Genomic DNA, 22225 nt, shown 5'->3' on the forward strand with positions numbered 1-22225 from the left:
GTTTAGGAAGCTAAAATCAGACTGGGCCCTTGTGGAATATAAACATAGTGGGAACGTACTTAAGCAGGCGATTAGGAAGGCTGAAAGGGGCCATGAAATGGTTCTTGCTGAGCAGGATCAAGAAGAATCCCAAGGCTTTTTATACTCATACTAAAGAAAAGAGGATAACTAAAGAGAGAGTAGGTCCACCTAAGAATAAAGGAGGAAATTAGTGCTTGGAGTCAGAGCAAGTGGCTGAGGTACTAAGTGAGTACTTTGTGTCGGTATTTACCGAGGAGAAGGATTTGGAGGATAGTGAAAGCAGAGTGGAGCTTGCTAATGTGCTGGACGTTTGGAGATTAAGGAGGAGGTAGTGCTGGGTCTTCTGAAAAGCATTAAGGTGGATAAGTCCCCAAGGGCTGATGGCACATATCCCGGAAGATTGTTGAAGCAAGTGAGGAGATTGCTGGGGCTTTGACAAAGATCTTTGTGTCCTCACTAGCAGCAGGCAAGGTCCTGGAGGACCGGAGAGTAGCAAATGTTGTGCCTTTGTTCAAGAAGGGAAATAGGGATAATCCAGTTAATTATAGGCCAGTGATCCTCACGTCAGTGGTAGGGAAGCAATTGGAGAGGATACTTAGGGATAGGATTTATGCACATTTGGAAAGGGACTTCAGGACTTAGGGGCAGTCAGCATGGCTTTGTGCAAGGCAGATCATGCCTTATCAACTTGATCAAGTTTTTTTGAGGAGGTGACGTTATCTACATGGACTTCAGTAAGGCACTTGATAAGGCCCCTTATGGTAGGTTGATTCAGAAGATAAAGATGCATGGGATCCAGGGTGAATTGCAAGTTTGGATTCGGAACTGGCTTGCCCAGAGAAGACAGAAAGTAGGAGTGAAAGGCTGTTATTCTGGCAGGAAGTCCGTGACCAGTGGTGTTCCACCAGGATCGGTTCTGGGACCTCTGTTGTTTGTGATACGTATCAATGATTTGGGTGAAAATGTGGATGGGTAGATTATCAAGTTTGCAAATGGCACCGAGATTGGTGGAGCTGTGGACAGTGTAAAGGGCTATCAAAGAGTAAAGTGGGATATAGATCAGTTACAGATATGAGCAGAGAAGTGGCAGTTGGAGTTTAATCCGGGCAACTGTGAGGTGTTGTACTTTTGGAGGTCAAATGAAAGGAAAAAGTATACCATTTATGGTAGGCCCCTTATTAGCAAGAGGGATCTTGGGGTCCAGGTCCATAGTTCACTGAAAGTGGCTACACAAGTGGATAAGGAAGGCACACGACATGCTTGCCTTCATTGGTAGGGGTGCTGGGTCTCAGAGTAAGGAAGTCATGCTGCAGCTATATAAAATTTTAATCAGCCCACACTTGGAATATTGTGTGCAGTTCTGGTTGCCCCATTATAGGAGGATGTGGAGACTGTGGAAAGGTGCAGAAGGGATTTACCAGGATGCTGCCTGGATTAGAGGGTATGAGCTACAAGGAAAGGTTGGACAAACTTGGGTTGTTCTCCCTAGAGTTCAGGAGGCTCAGGGGAGACCTGATAGAGGTCTTTAAAATTATGAGAGGCATAGATAGGGTAGACAGTCAGAATCTGTTCCCCAGGGTAGAAATATCAAACACCAGAGGGGTTGCTTTTAAGGTTAGAGGGGGGTAAGTTTAAAGGTGACATGAGGGACAAGTCTTTTTTTACACAGAGGGTGGTAGGTGCCTGGAATGGGTTACCAGAAGTAGCAGTGAAATCAGGCAGTTTGGTGGAGTTTAAGAGGGTTTTAGACAGACACATGAATATGAAGGGAATGGAGGGATATGGTTGATACAAAGGAGGACAATGGGTATAAATTGTCATCAAGATTGGCACAACATTGTGGGCCGAATGGCCTGTCCTGTGCTGTACTGTTCTATGTCAGTGCATTACTGAGGGCGTGTCTCTCTGTCAGAATTGCCAGCTTCTTTGGGAAAATGTTAAACAAACTTGTTCTGCCCTCCCACGGCATCACTGAACCTCATCACAGCTGTGGAGTTATCCCCAGAGCCCACCGTGATAATTATCCTGAAGCTCCCGTCACCAACAGATGGCATCACCATTATCACACTGCCATAGTGAGGCCTCGCTGTGGGTGAACTGGCTGCCACCCTTCCAACTTTATGGCAATGACGGCACATTGAAAACACCCGGTGCAAACATTTCAGGGATTGTGGCAGGTCGTATGTAAGTGGATCTTTCTCAGGGTATCTGTAAGTTAAGGCTCCACAGGATTCATGGGATACCACAACATAAACCGTTCAGACCATCATGTTTGGAAGAACTATTCATCAAGTTCCTCTCCACCAGGTTTTTATTCCCACCAATCATTATCCAGCTCCCTTTGGAAAGTTACCACTGAACTGGCTCCCACCAACCTTACAGATCCCAACAACTCACAGAAGGAATACTTTTAATCCTCACAGTACCTCCGGGTTTTTCTAGCCAGCTTACTGAAACCTGTATTCTCTACTGCCAGTGGAGGTAGTCTCTTCTTCTGCCAGTGGAGGTAGTTTGTACTCTCTTGTGTCGCCTCTATCGAATTTCATCTTAACCTTCCCTGCTCTAAAGAGAATAGTCTGACTAATCCAGTTAATCCCACAAACATGGTACCATTCCAGTAAATCTCTCTAAAGCCTCGAGAAGCTTCATCAAGTAGGGAGCCCAGAATTAGCCACAACACTCTATCCTAAACAAAGGCTTGTATAACTTGTGTCATTGTACTCTACACTTGCATTAATAAAGCTAAGGTTCTTGTGTGCCTTCCCAACTTATGCTCTCAGTTTCCAAGGCTTGGGCACAAATCCTCATCTCTTCCTCCACCCTCTTTCAAACGGTACTATTTAGTTTACACTGTCTGCCTTTCTTCATCTTACAGAAATGAATCAATCCTTGGGCCTAATGCACAGTCTCCCATGCTATAAATCTCTGCGAATTTCCATGTTAAGTCCACTCGCCGCCAAAATGCCTAAATCCCACCTGTTCAGGCGTCTGTCTGGACATTCTTCATCACTTAATACATTCCTAAGTTTGAAATAACCTTTTAAGTTTTGTAACATTGCCTTCCGTAGCCAGGTCTGGGCATTAAAACATACATAAAAAACAACAGTTCTAATACCAGGCCTGTAGAAGAGCACCAAACACATTCCGCCTGGTTAGTCTACAACCCGACAGCACGAACATTGAATTCTCCAACTTCCAGTAACCTGTTCCCCCTCTGTCCCTTTTCTCTTCCCCTCCTGATCTACCCAGTTCCTCCTACACCCACCACAGCTCCCATCACCCTGTTTCTTTCCCCTCCTCCACCCATCCCATCTGCCCGTCACCCACTGGTTCCCCTTCCCCACCACTGTTCCCATCTGCCCTCCCCACCTCCCTCCCTTGGTTCCCTGCTCCACCTTCCTCTCCTGTCAGATTCCATCACCTGCAGCCCTTGGTCGCCTCCACCCGTCACCACCCAGCCTCTGTCGCTATTCCCACTCTCCCCTCCTCCATCTGCCTATCACCCCCCCCCCCCTTCACTTGGATCCATCTATCGCTTGCCAGCTCTTGCTCCATCCCTTCTCTCCACCTCTTTATACCAGACATCTTCCCTATATCTTTCAGTCTAGACAAAGGGTCTCAACCCGAAACGTCCATTTCCCTCCACAGATGCTGCCTGACCCGCAGTGTTCCTCCAGCTTTTTGTGTGTTGCCAGCACTAAAAAATACTTCCTTCCACTTGACTTCCCAACACTCTCTGCTTAATCCGTGTCCACCACGGTGCCTCGTTAGTCCAATAGGGGTTAGTTTTCCTGATAATTACGTGGTGTCAAACACTTTTTCAGGGTCTTATTAACAATAAACTGGCCCCGACCCAGGGGAACTGAAAGATTTGCCGTGGTTCTCACCAAAGAGCCACAAGAAGCATTCTTACCTCCTTCCTGGGGGCTCTCAGCTTGCGAGGTAGTGTGGGTGTGGTGAGCTGCTGAGGGGTGCTCAAGGAAGACCCTGCTTTGGAGCTTTCCGCCTGTTTCTCCTCTGAAGGCCTGTTGTTCTCCAGGAGCCTGGGGTTCTCGTAATGAGCCGCGGGATGGTGCACTGGAGACTGGGAGAGGCCAGGGGTCAGCTTGTACCCATTGGATAGTCTCTCAACTCTCATGCTGCCCTTCCGTTCCCAACAGTCCCGACACGTGGTGCCCCGACCGGCAGCTCCGTGCCCGCAGTCCATCACCTCGCCGCTCCCCGATCCCCTGCGGCAGCCAGCAGCCAGTGTGGTGGAGATGAGGTCGGGGCTGGAGCCGGATATCTTGAGCTGCAAGCGGTCAGTGTGAGGGCTCCTGAGGGCAGCTGCCGGGCCAAAGTACTTCAGGTTGTGCACGCAGCTGGCAGCGTCGCCCAGCCGGTGCTGGTGATGGAGGGCACACTGCTCCGGGCCCGCGATGGCCCGCAGGAAGCCCGCAAACTCCTGGTGGCTCCCCTTGCTGTTGCCGCGCCGATGCCGCTGCTTGCTGCGGTACCTCGCCTTGCCCGGCGGGGTGGACACCTTGGGGCTGCCGGAGACGGGCGAGTGAGCCGGGCCGACCTCCAAGCTTGGCACGATGCCATCTGACCTCAGGAGGTCAGGCCTGTGGGAGCCAGAAGGAGAGGGGGGTTAACACTGGCACAGGGCAGGCGTGGCTGGAGGTCAGTGTCCCGTCGGTGAATACAAGGAGCCTGCTGGGGACAGGTTACTCAGGCAACCCTGGCTGAGGTGTCCCCTGTGGACTTTACCCAGGCAGTAATGGCCTGGGTCAGGTGTAGGTCGATGTTCCAACTCCAATAACCCGGCACCTCAGGACTTTGGTGATGCTGGGCCAGCCGACTTTCCAGACTATGGGAGATTAATGCAACTGATCCTATTAACACAACAACAGACTTTTAATTCACCTTTTTTTTAAGATGTAACACAGTAATATAATAAATTTTCCACTGAACTAGGTGTTTTGGAAGCAGGGCCCCAGTGTGTTTAGAAGTGTGCAGGAACGAGGTCCTGGTGTGTTTAAAGGGAGTGCAGGATCCTTAACTGTATGCTTTCCCTTTACATTTGACCTCCCAAAGTGCAACACCTCATGCATGACCAGATTAAACTCCATCTGCCATTTCTCTGCTCATACAGTATCTGCAGCTGATCTATATACCACTGTACCCATTGGCAATCTTCTACACTATCCACAACGCCACTAATCTTTGTGTCATCTACAAACTTAATAACCCACCCATCTATATTTTCATTCAAGTCATGTATATATATCACAAACAACAGTGGAACACCAATGGTCATGGACCTCTGGGCAGAATAACACCCCTCCACCACTACCCTCTACCTTCTATGGGCAAGCCAATTCTGAATCCAAACCACCAAGTCACCAAGGATCCCATACATCTTAATCTCCTTAATTATAGAACCTCTGCTATGGGGAAACGTTTCTGACCATCTACCTTATCTATACCCCTCATAATCTGTCAGGTCGCTCCTCCACTCCAAGGAAAACAAACCCAGCCCATGCATTCTCTGCCTTCCCCCACCTGCCAGGTCCTCTGGGTTAGACTAGTGGTCACTCATTGCCTGTGATTGCTTAGGCTGTGGTCGACTAAACTCAAGAAGCATCCTAGATTTTTTGCATGGCATATTACTGAAGCACCATGCTTTGTTTAGCTAAGGTGTACGATTCATAGATGTCTGTCTTTAAGGACGGGTTCAAGTTTTCGATCTGATTTCAAAGACATAATCGTGTACCAGGAGGATGCCCCAAATCTGCAGGAAGCAGCAGGCCAATTAGGCCATAGACCATAAGATTTAGGAGCTGAATTAGACCATTTGGCCCATTGAGTCTACTCTACCATTCAATCATGACTGATTGTCTTTTCAACCCCCATTCTTCCGCCTTCTCCCCTTAAGCCTTAACCCCTCTGTCAATCAAAAACCTATCAATCCCTGTCTTAAATACACCCAATGTCTTGGGCTCCACAGCCCTCTGTGGCAATGAATTCCCCAGATTCACCACCTTCTGGCTGAAGAAATTCCTCCTCATCAGTTTTAAAGGGACGTCCCTTTATTCTGTGGCTGTGCCCTTGGATCGTAGACTCTCCTACAAATGGAAACATCCTCTCCACGTCCACTCTATCCAGGCCTTTCAGTATCCGGTAGGTTTCAATGAGATCCACCCTCATCCTTCTGAACTGCATTGAGTACAGGACCAGAGACATCAAACGCTCCTCATACATTAAACCTTTCATTCCTGGCATCATTCTTGTGAACCTCCTCTGGACCCTCTCCAGGGCCAGCACATCTTTCCTTAAATACGGGGCCCAAAATTACTCACAGTATTCCAAATGCGGTCTTACCAATGCCTCGTAAGCCCTCAGCAGTAGCTCTGATTGGCTGGTGTTGTAACCTCTCGGTAAAACTCGAAGGTGGATGTAGGTAAGGCTGTGATGTTCAGTTAGTTTGACTCCAAACTGCACAGTTGTGAGCATGGGTTAGATTCTGAGTACACCAGCAGGCTGTGAAACTGCCAATGCAGTTTGGCCACTGGATTACTAATTGGGTTTTAATGCCCTTCTATTTCAATAGCCCTCGGGATATGTGGCATTTAATAGCAACCTTCAGGGACAGAAGGTGGGAACTCTCAGGGGATCTGTGGGAATAATGAACCCAAGTAGAATATCGGAGTGGGAAATTCCAAAAGTATGGCAGGGAGTATTGTGGAACAGAGGGACCTCGGTGTAGAGGGGTAGTACACACACACCATGAATGGTAGGGAGCATTGTGGAACAGAGGGACCTCGGTGTACAAGGGCAGGACACACACACCATGAATGGTAGGGAGCATTGTGGAACATAGGGATCCTGGTGTAGAAGGGTAGGACACACATCATGAATAGTAGGGGGTACTGTGGAACAGAGGGACCTCAGTTTACAGGAAAGATATGGAGGCTTTGGAGAGGGTATTGGTATTGGTTTATTATTGTCACTTGTACCGAGGTACAGTGAAAAGCTTGTCTTACAAACCGATCGTACAGGTCAATTCATTACACAGTGCAGTTACATTGAGTCAGTACAGAGTGCATTGATGTAGTACAGGTAAAAACAATAACGGTACAGAGTAAAGTGTCACAGCTACAGAGAAAGTGCAGTGCAATAAGGTACAAGGTCACAACAAGGTAGATCGTGAGGTCATAGTCCATCTCATTGTATAAGGAAACTGTTCAATAGTCTTATCACAGTGGGGTAGAAGCTGTCCTTAAGTCTGGTGGTACGTGCCCTCAGGCTCCTGTATCTTCAGAATTGTTTACCAGAATGCTTCCTGGTTTAGAGGGTATGAGCTATAAGGACAGGTTGGACAAACTCAGATGGTTTTCTCTGGAGAGTCGGAAGCTGAGGGGAGACCTGATAGATGTTTATAAAATTATGAGAGGCATAGATAGGGTAGCTAGAATATTTTTCCCAGGGTATAAATGTCAAATACTAGAGGGCAGTGGTTTAAGGTGAGAGGGGGAAAGTTGAAATGAGATGTGCAGGGCAAGTTTTCCTTTTTAAACACAGAGAGTGGTGGGTGCCTGGAATGTGCTGCCAGGGGTGGTGGTGGAAGCAAATATGATAGGATATGATAGAGGCATTTAAGAGGCTGTTAGACAGACACCTGAATGTGCAGGGAATGGAGGGATATGGATCATGTACAGGCAAAAGGTTAGATTGGCATCATGGTCAGCATAGACATGGTGGGCTGAAGGGCCTGTTCCTGTGCTGTACTGTTCTATGTTCTATGTCAGCACTTAGAGCCACAAAGAAAGAAGCAGGAATTCCCATTGTTTCCATCTGGTCTCAGTTACTTAGAGTATTCCATCACATAAAAACGGGGCTAATTCTGCTACTGCCCAGTGCCTGCCAGGCAATCCAGAAGGAACTGGTGGACACTGCAGAGTTAGTGGCTGACCTGAGAACTACTGTGTCCTGACTATTGCCAAGAGCTTGGTACATGGGGTGTGTCAATCTACAACAGGTCAAGTGGAAGACTGCCTCGGTGGATTTGGCAGGGAGGCAATGGGTTTCCTCTTGTGTCAGCAATGAGCACCTTACTGCGCTGAAGAACAAGAATAATGATAATGGTTCTATGGAAGCAGAGGCTTCCGTCACCGTCTCAGTCCTGTCGCTGGCACACATTGAACTGCTTCATCCAACCACTCACTCACCGTTTCCCCTGGGCTCCGGGCTTGTGGGTTGATGCCTTCTTCTTGATCAATTTCTCAACGGCATTAGTGCGAATTATTGGCCTGACCAGGTGCCGCTTGTACGTCCCCGGGTATTTCTTCTCCACAGCTTGCTCACGTCTGTAGGGCAACAGAAGGCTTTCAGGGTCCTCTGAAAGAGAGGCTCAAATCTACAGGGAGTAGATTATGATGAAGTCACTTACCTGGTTCCAAGATAAGGGACACTTCAAGCCAGGTTGAAAGGGTAGGGAGAGGGGGTTGAGAAGCCATGTGTTGGGATCAATAACATAGAAAAAAAGGCAAGAGGTTCTGTCTTCCAATCACCAGATTTTTAGATATTAGGGTTGTGGGATTAGTGAAGGGAAGTGATACTGAGGTAAAAGATCAGCCAGGGTAGGACTTTCACAGTGAATGGTAGGGTCCTGAGGAGTGTTGTAGAACAGAGGGACCTCTGAGTACAAGTACAAGGTTCCCTGAAAGTGGTGTTGCAGGTAGACAGGGTGGTGAAGAAAGCGTTTGACACGATGGCTTTCATCAGTCAGGGCGTTGAGTATAGGAGCTGGGATGTTATGTTGCAGTTGTACAAGATGTTGGTGAGGCCGTATTTTAGAATATTGTGTTCAGTTTTGGTCATCCTGCCATAGGAAAGATGCCATTAATCTGGGAAGAGTGCAGAGGAGATTTAAAAGGTTGTTGCCAAGACTCGAGGGACTGAGTTATGGAGAGAGGTTGACCAGGTTGGGACTTTTTTCATTGGAGCGTAGGAAAATGAGGGGTGATATTATGGAGGTGTATAAAATCACAAGGGCCTTGGAGAGGATGAATGTACACAGTCTTTTTCCCCCGAGTTGGGGAATCAAGAACTAGAGGGCACAAGTCTCCGGTGAGAGGGGAGAGATTTAATTGGAGCCTGAGGGGCAACCTCTTCACCCAGAGGGTGGTTAGTATATGGTATAAGCTGCCAGAGGAAGTGGTTGAGGCAGGTACATTAACGACATTTAAAAGACACTTGGGACAGGTACATGGATAGAAAAGGTTTAGAGGGAACTGGGCCAAACATAGACAAATGGGGACACAAGAGATTCTGCAGATGCTGGAATCTGGAGCAACATGTACAAAATGCTGGGAATCTTGGTCGGCATGGACCAGTTGGGCTGAAGGACCTGTTTCCATGTTGTATGACTCTATGACTGTATTGAATGGCACACCAGGCGCTAGAGGCTTCCACCTGGTCCTGTTCCTTATGGTCCTGTCTCGAGAGTACCAGGAGCTGGGAGCTCACGGGCTATAATCTCTCCATTGTCATCTTCAGCCACATGAAAATTGACAATGGGACATACAGATTAGGGAGGTGCAGACATGGCTGATGAAGTTTCATGGGGAGGAGGAGTTCTACGCCATAGTTTGCTGACAGCAGGTCTGGGACAAGGAAGAGCCTTGTGGTAGTGGAAAGCACTTTAAATGCAGATAAAGTGAAAACCAAAGAATATAAAGTAACTAAACCAGAGAAGGAAAGCATGTATGTAAAACAACCCTGTGCAGAAGGATCGGTTAGGGTGCATGGGCTGAAGAAGAGTTCTACAGTATACACAGAAAACATGGAGCATTAGGGGGTTTGCAGGGGGATGGTTCTAAACTTCAAGGACAGGCCTTTCAAGAGTGGTTAGGAAATCCTTTCTACGCAGGAGGGTGGAGATTTAGGAAACCCTTCTGTACAGTGCCATGGACACAAGATCAATTGTTCATTCTAAATTTGGAATTGACAGATTTTTGTTAAGTCAAGACGAGTTTATTGTCATATGCACAAGTACATGTATGCACAAGTATAATGAAAGACTTGCTTGCAGCAGTGTCACAAGCACACAGCATTCACAAGAAAAACATAAATGAAACAGAAATTATACAAAATTATACAAGGACGAACACAAGCCAAGGATATTAAGGGATGTGATGAAAGGCGGATCTGGTGATAAGGCAGATCAGTGGAGTTAAGTTACAAATCGGTCACGTGTTGTTGAATATCGAAAGAGGCCTGAGGGTTAATCGGCCTGTTGCTGCTCCTATAGCTTAGAATGGGTCGCACAGATGACCATCAGTACTGGCTCAGAGACTTGCATGCTCACTGCCGGGGTCACTCAGGGCGAGAAGCATAGGATAGGAACCAGTGTATAGAACTGTTCCACCAACCAGGTTGCTTGTATGTTGGCAGTGAGAACATTAGTCTGCTGTACAACACATGTGTACAGATGAGAGAGGCAACTGGAGACCACCTGGGTCAGCCTTCTATAGATGCCCTTAACTCTTAAAGTCACAGAGTCATACAGTACTGAAACAGGCCCTTCGGCTCAACTAGTCCATGCCGACCAAGATGCCCATCTAAGCCAGTCCCATTTGCCCACGTTTGGCCCATAGCCCTCTAAACTTTTCCAATCTGCGTACCTGTCCAAGTGTCTTTTAAAAGTTGTTATTGTACCTGCCTCAACCACTTCCTCTGGCAGCTCGTTCCACTTAGATACCACCCTCTGTGTAAAAAAAGTTGCCCCCTCAAGTTCATATTAAATCTTTCCCCTCTCACCTTAAACCTATGCCCTCTAGTTCTGGATTCCCCAGTCCTGGGAAAAAGACCGAGTGCATCTATGCCCCTCATGATTTTATACACCTCCATAAGATCACCTCTCAGTCTCCTACGCTCCAAAGGATAAAGTCCTTGCCTGGCCAACCTCTTCCTGTAATTCAATCCCTCAAGTCCTGGCAACATTCCTATAAATCTTTTCGGCACTCTTTCCAGTTCAATAACAGCTTTCCTATAGCAGGGTACCAAAACTGAACACAACACTCCAAGTGCACCCTCACCAGAGTCTTGTACAATCACACCATGACCTCCCAACTTCTATACCAAATGCCCCGACTTATGAAGGCCATCATGCCAAAAGCCTTCTTCACCCCCACCTGTCTACCTGTGACTCCACTTTCAGGGAACCATGTACCTGAACTCCAAGGTCCCTCTGTTCCACAACACTCCCCAGGGCCCGGGCATTCACTGTGAAAGTCTTACCTTGATTTGACTTTCCAAAATGCAACATCTCGCACTTTTACTAAATGCAACACCTCTGCGGGGACTCTGGTTCAATCCTCACCTAAGGTTCTGTTTGTGTGGAATTTCCATGTGCTCCCTGTGATCGTGTGGATTCCCCCAGGTGCTCCAGTTTTCTCCCACATCAAAGACATGCAGGTTGGTAGGTTAATTAGCTGCTGTTGCAGGGCTATATGGGGAAAGGGGTAGATGGGATTGCTCTGCTGGGAGCTGGCATGGACCCGATCGGCTGAATGGTTGAAACATGTAAGTCAAAGTTTAACGTTTTAAAGTCCACAGTATTCTTAGCACCTCTGTGAGGCCTCCTCATCCTGCTCCTTCCAAGACTGAAGTGCCCACATTCTGGGATAAGAGGTTGTCCAGTTAGGACTGATGAGGAGAAAACTATTCATCCAGAGGTTGTGAATCTTTGGCCTTCTTCAGATCTGACAAAGACTGTGGATAGATTTCTGGATTCAAGGGAATCAAACAGTGTGAGGACTGGAAGGAAAGATCTTGTGGAATATTGGATCAATCTTGTTGGGCTTGTGGCCTCCTCTCGTTCTGATGTCTTTGTTCTTAAGGTGTGAGCTGACCAAAGTTCAAGAGGAAGATTGGACAGTATAGGGAAAGAAATGAAGTAGCAATTGAGTAATAATTATAGAGTGCCTGGTGATGGATACAACCTGAGGCATGTACATTATTGCTGAGGCAGTTCAATGGGCAGTTAGCCTTAGTGAATGTGGCTATAAAATCTAAACATGGTCTCTTCCCAATTCTGGTAGGGCCCACAGAGTAAATGGCAGGGAGTTTAGGAGAGTTGATGTACAGAGAGAACTTGGGGTGCAAGTCCACAGCTCACTGAAAGTGGCCCCACAGTTGGATAGGGTAGTGAAGAAAGTAATTGGTATGCTTGTCTTCATGGACTGAGGCTTCAGTACCTGTCGAGTTGGGACATTGTGTTGCAGCCATACAAAACATTGTTAGACTGAACTTGGAGTACTGTGTTCAGTTCTGGTCACCAGACTACAGGAAGGATGTGACAGCAACAGAGAGAGTGCAGAAGAGATTCACCCCAGTGGAGGTTCATACAATCATAAAGTGCTCAGATAGGATAAATAGTCAGAATCTTTTTCTCAGAGAAGGGGAGTCCAGAACTAGAGGGGACAAGTTTAAGGTGAGAGGGGAGAAATTTAAAGGAGATTAGAGGGGTAGGTTTTTCCACACAATCGGTGGTGGTTTATCTGGAACAAGCTGCCACAGGAGGTGGTGGAGGCAGATACAAGTTAAAAGCGACTTGGATAGGAAAGGCATAGAGGGATATGGGCCTAATGTGGGCAAATGGGACTGGTATAGATAGGTGTCACGGTCAGCATGGACGTGGTGGCCAAAGGGCCCATTTCTGTGCTGTATGATGTTACGATCCTCTGAATACTTTCTATCCTACTTCATCCAAGAAAACTTTCACTCTTTTTCCTTCCACTCCATAGGATCCAAGTTTCATCCATCATTCTCTCACAAAACAATAAAAATATTTCAGGCCCTTAGCCGCTTCATCAAACTCACTTGCTCGACCTGAATATGGAAACCCTCATACATTTAACCAATATGTCTCTGAAACCAAGGAGTTTACAACAGGAGAGGCCTGTAACTATTCAAAAGGGATCCAGGGAGTTCAGGAACAAACACATCAAGGGATAGACAGTAGCTGGGCTTGGGGGCTCCTCAACACTGCCATCTAGTGACATGCTCCAGTATAACATTAACACCCAGTCTAAACCCACCTGACCACAGACAATCCAAACTCAGCTACCACTAAAGGATGTACAATATACTTTCCTCGTTCCCAACCCGACCACAGCCCTAAAGGTAATTATCCACCCACATCAAACTGCAGGACTCTGCAGGTGTCCAAACTTGAAAACTTTGCTCCTAGGGTATTTCTTTCGTCTCTTCTTCCAGTCAAACTCAACGCTCCAAGACACATAGAACATAGAACAGAACAGGAACAGGTCCTTCGGCCCACAGCGTTTGTGCCGAACACAATGCTGAAGTAAACTAAATCACTTCTGCCTGCACATGATCCATATCGCTCCACTCCCTGCATATTCATGTCTCTATCTAACCATCTCTTAAACACCTCTATCATATCTGCTTCCACCACCACCCCTTTCAGCCCATTCTAGGCAGCTACCACTCTGTGTAAAAAACTTGCCCCACACATCTCCTTTGAACTTAACCCCCTTTCACCTTAAATGCATGCTCTGCAGTACTGGACATTTTGACCCTGCAAAAAAGATTCTGGCTGCATACCATATACCTCTCTTGATTTTATAAGCTTCTATCTGGTCTCCCCTGAGCCTCAAACAACCCAAATTTGTCCAACTTCTCCTTAAAGCTCATGCCCTCTAATCCAGGCAGCATCCTGGTAAATCTCCTCTGGTAAATCTTTCCAAAGCCTCCACACACTTCCTGTAATGGGGTGACCAGAACTGCACACAATACTCCAAGTGCAGCCTAACCAGAGTTTTATACAGCTGCAACATAAATTCCCGACTCTTATACTCCCCGACCAATGAAGGCAAGTATGCCATATGTCTTCTTTACTGCTTATTTAGTGGCCACTTTCATCCTGAGCCCGAGTTGCATCTACTCTTTGCCCCTTTTAGCAGGACATTTCCCGAGCACTCAGTGAGAGTGGCGCACTGCTCCTTGCTCTGACACAAGCTTGCTCACAGCACCTGTGCAGTGACTCCATCCCAAACTGTGAAGTACTGAGCCAGGCCAACCCAAACCCTAACCCCAGATGGATAGTTGGGTCCCCTAGACTCGAATTGGGTAGCTAAAATCCACTACCTACTTAATGGGTTGGAGATGTTTCCCAGTTTCTTTTCTAAACTGGTATCCTTCAAGAGAATATGTCAGCCTGCGTATGTAGCCAGCAGTGTGGCGGCTGCAATGGATCAGCTGGTATTTCTGTGGTCTTCTTTCTCACGTTGTGTCCACCCACGGTTTACTTGTGAGGCATGATAGGTCCTCAAACATAGGCACTGCTTTCTCTTCATCAGTCAATTCAGCTTCACTCCCTGCATCCACAAATCTTATCAATTCTGTGCCCTACAACAACAAGGCACAATAACCTTTCAGGCTGACCTTTGGCGAAGCTTCATCAACACGCTCCATCATAGAACACAGAACAGTACAGCACAGGAACCAGCCCTTCTGCCCACAATGTTGTGCCGAACTAATTAAACTAATGACACCTAATCCCTTCTGCCTACACAATGTCCATATCCCTCCATTCTCGGCACATTCATGTGCCTATCTAAGAGCCTCTTAAATGCCTCTGTTGTATCTGCCTCCAGCACCACCCCTGTCAGCGCATTCCAGGCACCCACCACTCTCTGTGCAGAAAAACTTGCCTCGCACATCTCCTTTGAATTTACCCCTTCTCACCTTAAATACATGCCCTCTGGTATTAGACATTTCAACCCTGGGAAAAAGATTCTGTCTGTCTACTCTGCCTACGGCTCTCATAATTTTATAAACCTCTATCAGATCTCCCCTCAGCCTCCGCCCCTCCAGAGAAAACAACCCAAGTTTGTCCAACCTCTCCTTATAGCACATGCCCCCTAATCCAGGCAGCATCCTGGTAAACCTCTTCTGCACCCTCTCCACATCCTTCCTATAATGGGGCGACCAGAAGAGAATCCAATAGTCCAGATGTGTTCTAACCAGAGTTTTAAAGCTGCAACCTAACTTCCTGACTCTTGAACTCAACGCCTCAACTAATAAAGGCCAGCTTGCCATACACCGTTTTTTACCACCCTATCGACTTGTGTAGCCACTTTCAGGGAGTTATGGACTTGGACCTCAAGATCCCTCTGTATATCAACACTGTTAAGAGTCTTGCCATTAACAGTGTACTGTCCCTTTACATTTGATCTCCCAAAGCGCAACACCTTACATTTGCATGCGTCATCAGGCAATGTCAATCCAGGTATGTGTAAGAAAGGAAAAGGTTTGTTTCTAAACGTGAGCTTTTTCTCCATCCAACCATCTTGCACAAAGAGTTGAGTCTGCATTATTGGAACCTCAAGGGAAGTAAGTTGCCTCAAATTAGATCTTTGCACAGTTAAAGGGAACCCAGAAATAGGGAACTTTTCACTTCATCCTGAAGACGATTTGGAGTCATAGGGTTGTACGGCATGGAGAAAGGCCCTTCGGCCCATACGTGTCCATGCCGACCAAGATGTATATTCTAGCTAATCCCATTTCCTAGCACTTGGCCTACGTTCCTCTAAACACTTGTCATCCATATACCTGTCCACATACTACTTAAATGTATCTAAAGTACCTGCCTCAATCATTTCCTCTGTAGCTGGTTCCATATATCTACCATCTGCTCTGTAAAAAAAGTTGCCCCTCAGATTCTTATTAAACCTTTCACCTCTAACCTTAAAACTATACCCTCTAGTTCTTGATTCTCCAAATCTGGAAAAAAGACCAGTCACCCTATCTATGCACCTCATGAACTTATACCTCTATGAGATCACCCCTTAGTCTCCTACCCTCCAAGGAGTAAAGGCCAAGCCTGTCTAACCTCTTCCTATAACTCAATCCCTTGAGTCCTGGCAACATCCTTGTAAAAGCATTCAAAGCATTTTAATAACCTTACCACTTTAAAGACTGCACTTAGTGACAAAGTTATAATGGGCAGAGAGGAGATATTGAACAATTGCCATATCAATCGACCTTGGTGTAAGTGACTGAGACTGACTTCTATCTTCCTGCTCTTGTACTCTCTGTCTCAGCCAATCAAGGCCAGTTTTCCTACTTAGCTACCTTATCTACTTGTCCTCCTACCCACAGGGATCTGTGGACAAACACTCTAAGATCCATTTGTTCCCCTCAGTATCCCACCACTTCTCGTACATTCCTTAGCCTTACTCGCCCTGCCCAAATGCATCACCTCCCACTTGTCCAGACGGAATTCCATTTCCTACTGTTGTGCCCACCTAACCAGTCCATTGAGGTCTTCCTATAGCCTGCAACTTTCTCCCTCTCGGTTAACCACACTGCCACGTTTAGTATTATTAGTAACTGCCTCACCATAGACTCTGTAGTTCCTGTCTTATTGGGCCTTTATATACACATTAAGTATTAAATGATTATGCTAGAGAGGGCGCAGAAAAGATTCACAAGGATGTTGCCGGGACTGGAGGGCTTGAGGTATAAGGAGAGATTGGACAGGCTGGGACTGTTTTCCCTGGAGCGTAGGAGGCTGAGGGGCATAGATAAGATGGATGGCGACAGTCTTTTCCCCAGGGTAGGGGAGTCTAAAACTAGAGGGCGTAGGTTTAAGGTGAGAGGGGAATGATTTAAAGGAGACCTGAGAGGCAAGTTTTTCACACAGAGGACAGTGGGGATATGGAACGGGCTGCCAGAGGAAGTGGTAGGGGCGGGTATAATTACAACGTTTATAAGGCATTTGGACAGATAGATGGATAGGAATGGTTTAGAGGGATATGGGCCAAATGCAAGCAAATGGGACTGGTTCAGAAAGACACCTTGGTTGACCTGGAGAAGTTGGGGTGCTTTCCGGACTGTATAACTTGATGATTCTATGACTTTTTCTGAATAATTTGACTTTGTGTAATGTGCTGGTAGCTGTACGAAAGGTTGATGCTGTAGTCAGATAAGGTGGGACATCTTAACTTCAATATGTTTAGGAAAACATAGTTTATTAAAAATAATCACTAGAATTTTAAAATGATAGATTGCATTTAATACTTTTGGTAAAACAGTCTACAGAGAAATGGGTAATGTCTAGAAAAATTGAGAATGGACATGGCAACAAAAAGGCAGAGGGAGCTGACAAGTGGATAAAAAAATTCTGGGAGCAGTGACAGCCTATGTGTCCATTCTATACATTGTGCAATGATTGTGGAATATATGCAATGATAAATGTACTACACAGGAGGTCGTTTGACTCCTGGGGAGAAATCCCATTAGTCCTATTCCCCTTCTTACTTTCCTGCGTCTCTGCACACAAACCCATCAACTCCTCTTCCTTTTTGCAATCAACCTATTCTAAAGTGTAAAACAAATACAGGAGATGATTAACCTGCCAATGTGCTTTGGGATGTGGGAGAAAACCAGAGCACCTATGCTGTCATGGAGAGAACATGCAAACTCCACACAGACAGTACCTGAAGTCAGCATCACACTGGGTCCCTGTAGCTGTCCTCTGTGTACAATTCTCGCTGCCTTGGTAAAGCAGCTAAGATAATCAAAACCCCACCCACCCCGGACATTCTCTTTTCTCCCCCCTCCCATCGGGCAAAAGATACAAAAGCCTGAAGGCACGTACCACCAGACTCAAGAACAGCTTCTATCCTGCCGCAAGACTACTGAACAGTCCCCTAGAACAATAAGATGGATTCTTGACCTCACAATCTACCTCATCATGGCCCAGGCACCTTAATGTCGACCTGCACTGCACTTTCTCTGTAATTGTAACACTATATTCGGCATTCTGTTATTGTTTTCTCTTGTACTACCTCAAATGTACTGATGTGATGAAATGATCTGTATGGATGGCATGCAAAGCAAAGTTTTACACTGTACCTCAGTACAAGTGACAATAATAAACCAAGTTACCAATTAGCTGTGAGGCAGCTGCACTAACTGCTGCCACTGTGTCACACCTTCAAAATGTTTTGTCAATACGTTTAGATCTGTAATTAGCAGCAAGGAGGTGGTTAACCTTGCAGTTGCTCTGCATATGATAGCTGGGCTCTAGAACAGATAAATATAAGGCGACACAAGTAGAACACCTCCAGTGCTGTCTGTATATTGGGAAAGGATTCTATGCTTAGGAGGGAAGTGGGATAATGCAGAGAAACATGAACAGAGTCAGGTTGGACCCTGATACAAGAAGCAGGAAAAATACATGTTGATTCAATCAGACCGGACAGTGGAAGAAAATCAAGAAAGGCAAATAACAAAGACAAGGAAACCCAAATCAAAACATACACAAAGGCACAAGGAACAATTACAGAACACGATTCCATGATTTAATTCACAAAGTAGTAGCAGTAAGTGAATTGTGAGTACAGTTGGGTCCAGACTGGTAATACAGTATCCTAAGCTATCAAGCTCTCAGGGAAGACTGGGAAAGAAAAAAATAGTGGTAAGATGGTGACACCAGTGAGGCAGAACGTAATGGTATGACAGCCTGTGTTTAAATAGGGGCACGTTAGACAGAACCCCAGTTTGGACGAAGCTGAGGTATAGATGACCGAATCTTGCTGTTGGCCACTGCAGAAAGGTGGACACTTGCAAAGCAGGTGAACACTACAGCAGTATGTCGGGTCGAAACCAGGAAGGGAATTAATCACAAGAATAAAGTTCTTAAGTTTGAGGCATTGAGACCATGAGCCATTGCAGCACAGGAACAGGCTCTTCGGCCCAGGACGTCTGTGCCAAACATGATGCCCAATTAAACTAATCCCTTTTGCCTGCACATGATCCATATCCTTCATTCCCTGAATATTAATGTATCTAACGGCCTCTTAAACTATCACATCTGCTTCCACCACTTCCCCAGCAGCCATTCCAGGTACCCACCACTCTCTGTGTAAAAAACGCTCCGCACATCTCCTTTAAACTTACCCCCTCTCACCTTAAAGCTACGTCCTCTAGCACTTGACATTTCTACCCTGAGAAAAAGATTCTGACTGCCTACCCTATCTACGCCTCTCATAATTTTATAAACTTCTATCAGGTCTCCCCTCAGCCTCTGGCGCTCCAACGTGTCCAACCTTTCCTTATAGCTCATACCCTCTAATCCAGGCAGCATCCTGGTGAACCTCTTCTGCATCCTTCCTATAATGGGGCAACCAGAACTGAATGCAATACTTCAAATGCAGCCTAACCAAGGTTTTATACAGCTGCAACATGACTTCCTGATTTTTACACTCAATGCCCTGACTGATGAAGGCAAGCATGCCACACGCCTTCTTCGTCACTCTATCATTCTCAACTGTGTCCACTCTCACCTGTCTGATCAAAGCCAGGATATCTCCAACAATAGCTTCTCTTCCTAACCCTTCACTGTGAACTCTGTTCCCTCCCAAAAGGCCTGTCTTTGCTCCCCTTCACTTCCTCATTCACAGTTGTCCCTCGGTGACCATCCACAGATATGCAAATAATTTACGCGTGTCAGCTGACAACACCGTTTACTATCTTCCTGGCACCAAGGCTCTTCTTCTCTGATCTCTAGCTGCCTCAGCTCCTTTACTACCTCTGCACTGTCAGACTGCACTTCCAGTATCCAGGAAGGACAGGTTAGTAGGACCCAGTGCAAGTTAAGATTACAGACAGCAGTGTTTTGGACACGCATGGACTGGTATCCCAAAGGGTGTGCGTTAAAGTCCCACCATGGCACTTTACCAATGCGAAACATGTAAAAAAAATCTGAAATTGAGAAAGCGGGTCCCAGTAATGAATCTGTCAGAAAATGCACGTAGGTGACAAAAGACTACAGCTGGTTCACTAGTGCCCTGTAAGGAAGGATGCTTTCCTTACCCAGTCTGGCCAAGTGCAGGAGGAAGGTAAAATGTATGGATCAATTCCAGCCCCACCCTGTAACCTGTGAAGTGGCTTAACCAACTAGGGTTACTTAGGGGACTGAGCAAGGCCAATAAATTGCTCATCTTTACAGTGATGCCCACAGCCTGAACACAATTAAACTTTGTAAGGTATTTGAGGAGATTTGATATGTCACCAAAGATTCTTACAAATTTCTGCAGATGTACGGTGGAGAGCATTCTGACTGGTTGTATCACCGCCTGGTATGGAGGCTCCAATGCACAGGATCACATGAGGCTGCAGAGGGCTGTAGACTCAGCCAGCTCCATCATGGGCACAACTCTCCTTACCATTGAGGACATCTTCAAGAGGCAGTGCCTCAAGAAGGTGGCATCCATCACTAAGGACCCTCACATCCAAGACATGCCTTCTTCTCATTACTACCATCGAGGAGGAGGCACAGGAGCCCGAAGACCCACACTCAATGATTCAGGAACAGCTTCTTCCCCTCCGCCATCAGATTTATGAACAGTCCATGAACACTATCTCATTATTCCTCGTTTTTTGCACTATGTACATGTCACTAATAAAGATATCTTATTTTTGTAATTTATAGTAATTTTTGTCTTTACACTGTACTGCTGCTGCAAAACAACAAATTTCATGTCATATAAGTCAGTGATAATAGATCTGATTCTGACCAAAGAGAATCCCAGCCCCATTCTCCCAGATGTTGAAATGCCCTGTTGTGTATTACAGTGGATTACAGTGTTACCTTTGTACCTACTTTATGAGTTCTTTCTCTCTGATCTCCAGTTGCAACATGATGGCACTGAGTTCCATGTAGAGATTGTTGGCTCGTTCCAGCTTCCTTTCATAATGCTCTCTGATGTCTAGAGCATGCCTGGAACAAAAGCAGCAGAATTGTGACCTAGCAGCTCACTCTACTATTTCAGAAAGTACAACACCCATCTTATTGTTCCCTTGGGTCATCCTCAAAGCTACAGTGGGCAATCTTAAAGCATTGTCACCCCAGCTGCTCTGAGATGGTGGCTTTGTGGAAGCAGTGCATCATGCTGGGCTAATCGGTATCATATGACATTGGTTGAATTTCTTAGCCCATCCATTGCACTTCTTCTTTGAAAGGAATATTTGACCCAGGCAGTAGATGGGACTTTGATCAGGCATCTTGCCAACAGTGCAGCACACTCCCAGGGCTGCAGTGCTGTTTGGGGTTGGATTACTTGCTCATGTCCCTGATGGAAAACATAACCAGGTCTGAGACCCGGCGGCGGAAGCATGGGAGATGTTGAGACTTCTTCCAAAACAGGCTACCAAGTGAGTCCAGCTGTCAACCAGGGGAACATACTGTAACCGGAAAATGTGCCTCCCTGCTTCCTACTGACACACTGTACAGAGAGGAAGTGAAGGGAGAATGTCACTGTCACGTTAGACTGTACTGGTTTACTTTACTTTTCTTTGACAACCTCTACACTATTCTGTCAAAGAACAACAAATAGCAATATAAGGCAGACATAGAGTCATAGAGTCACACAGCATGGAAACAGGCCCTTCAGCCCAGCTCGTCCATGCCGACTGTGATGCCCAGCGAGCTAGTCCCATCTGCCCACGTTTGGCCCACAGCCCTCTAAACCTCTCCTATCCATGTACTTATCTAGGTGGCTTTTAAATGTTGCTAATGTGCCCGTCTCAACAACCATTTGTGCCAGCTCATTTCAAATATGCACCACCCTTTGCGTGATGTCCCTTTTAAATCTCTTGCCTCTGATCTTAAACCTATGCCCTCTTGTTTTTAGCTTCCCCCCCCCCCCCACCCCAGGAAAAAAGACTATGCGCTTTCACCTTGTCTATGCCCCTCATGATCTTATATACTTCTATCAGGTCACCACGTAAGCTTCATCAACTGCACTGCCCTCATTAATATACTTAGGTACCTCTTCAAAAAACTTAATTAGTCAGACGGGATCACCCACCAGCAAATTCATGCTGACTATCCATGATCAATCCCTGCTTTTCCAAATGTAGATTAATCCTCTCCCTCAGAACTTTTCCCAACAATTCCCCTACCTCTGACGTTAGACTTAGTGGCCTACAATTACCTGGCCTATCCGTGCTACCTTTCTTGAATAAGGGACCACATTTGCTGTCCTCCAGTCATCTGGCACTGCACCAGCAAAGATTTAAATATCACCCACAGGGAACCAGCAATCTCCTCCCTTGTCTCCCATAGCAGCCTGGGATACATCTCATCAGGCCCTGGAGATTGATCCACCTTTATGCCCACTGA

General features: G+C 46.3%; 1 protein-coding gene across 4 annotated transcripts in view; it reads right to left on the reverse strand.

Moving 5' to 3' along the window:
* The window catches only part of LOC127573094 (mitogen-activated protein kinase kinase kinase 13-like), a 151560-nt gene that overhangs the window by 14265 nt on the left and 115070 nt on the right, over positions 1-22225 (reverse strand). For all 4 annotated transcript variants that reach the window (XM_052020968.1, XM_052020986.1, XM_052020958.1 and 1 more), the window contains 3 exons: positions 20705-20821; positions 8232-8369; positions 3935-4625 (listed from right to left, as the gene is read on the reverse strand). In XM_052020968.1, coding sequence (XP_051876928.1) covers positions 3935-4625; positions 8232-8369; positions 20705-20821 — 946 coding nt within the window. The remainder of the gene's footprint in view (positions 1-3934; positions 4626-8231; positions 8370-20704; positions 20822-22225) is intronic.

Source organism: Pristis pectinata, chromosome 1 (assembly GCF_009764475.1).
Source record: "Pristis pectinata isolate sPriPec2 chromosome 1, sPriPec2.1.pri, whole genome shotgun sequence".
NCBI classification, from domain to species: domain Eukaryota; kingdom Metazoa; phylum Chordata; class Chondrichthyes; order Rhinopristiformes; family Pristidae; genus Pristis; species Pristis pectinata.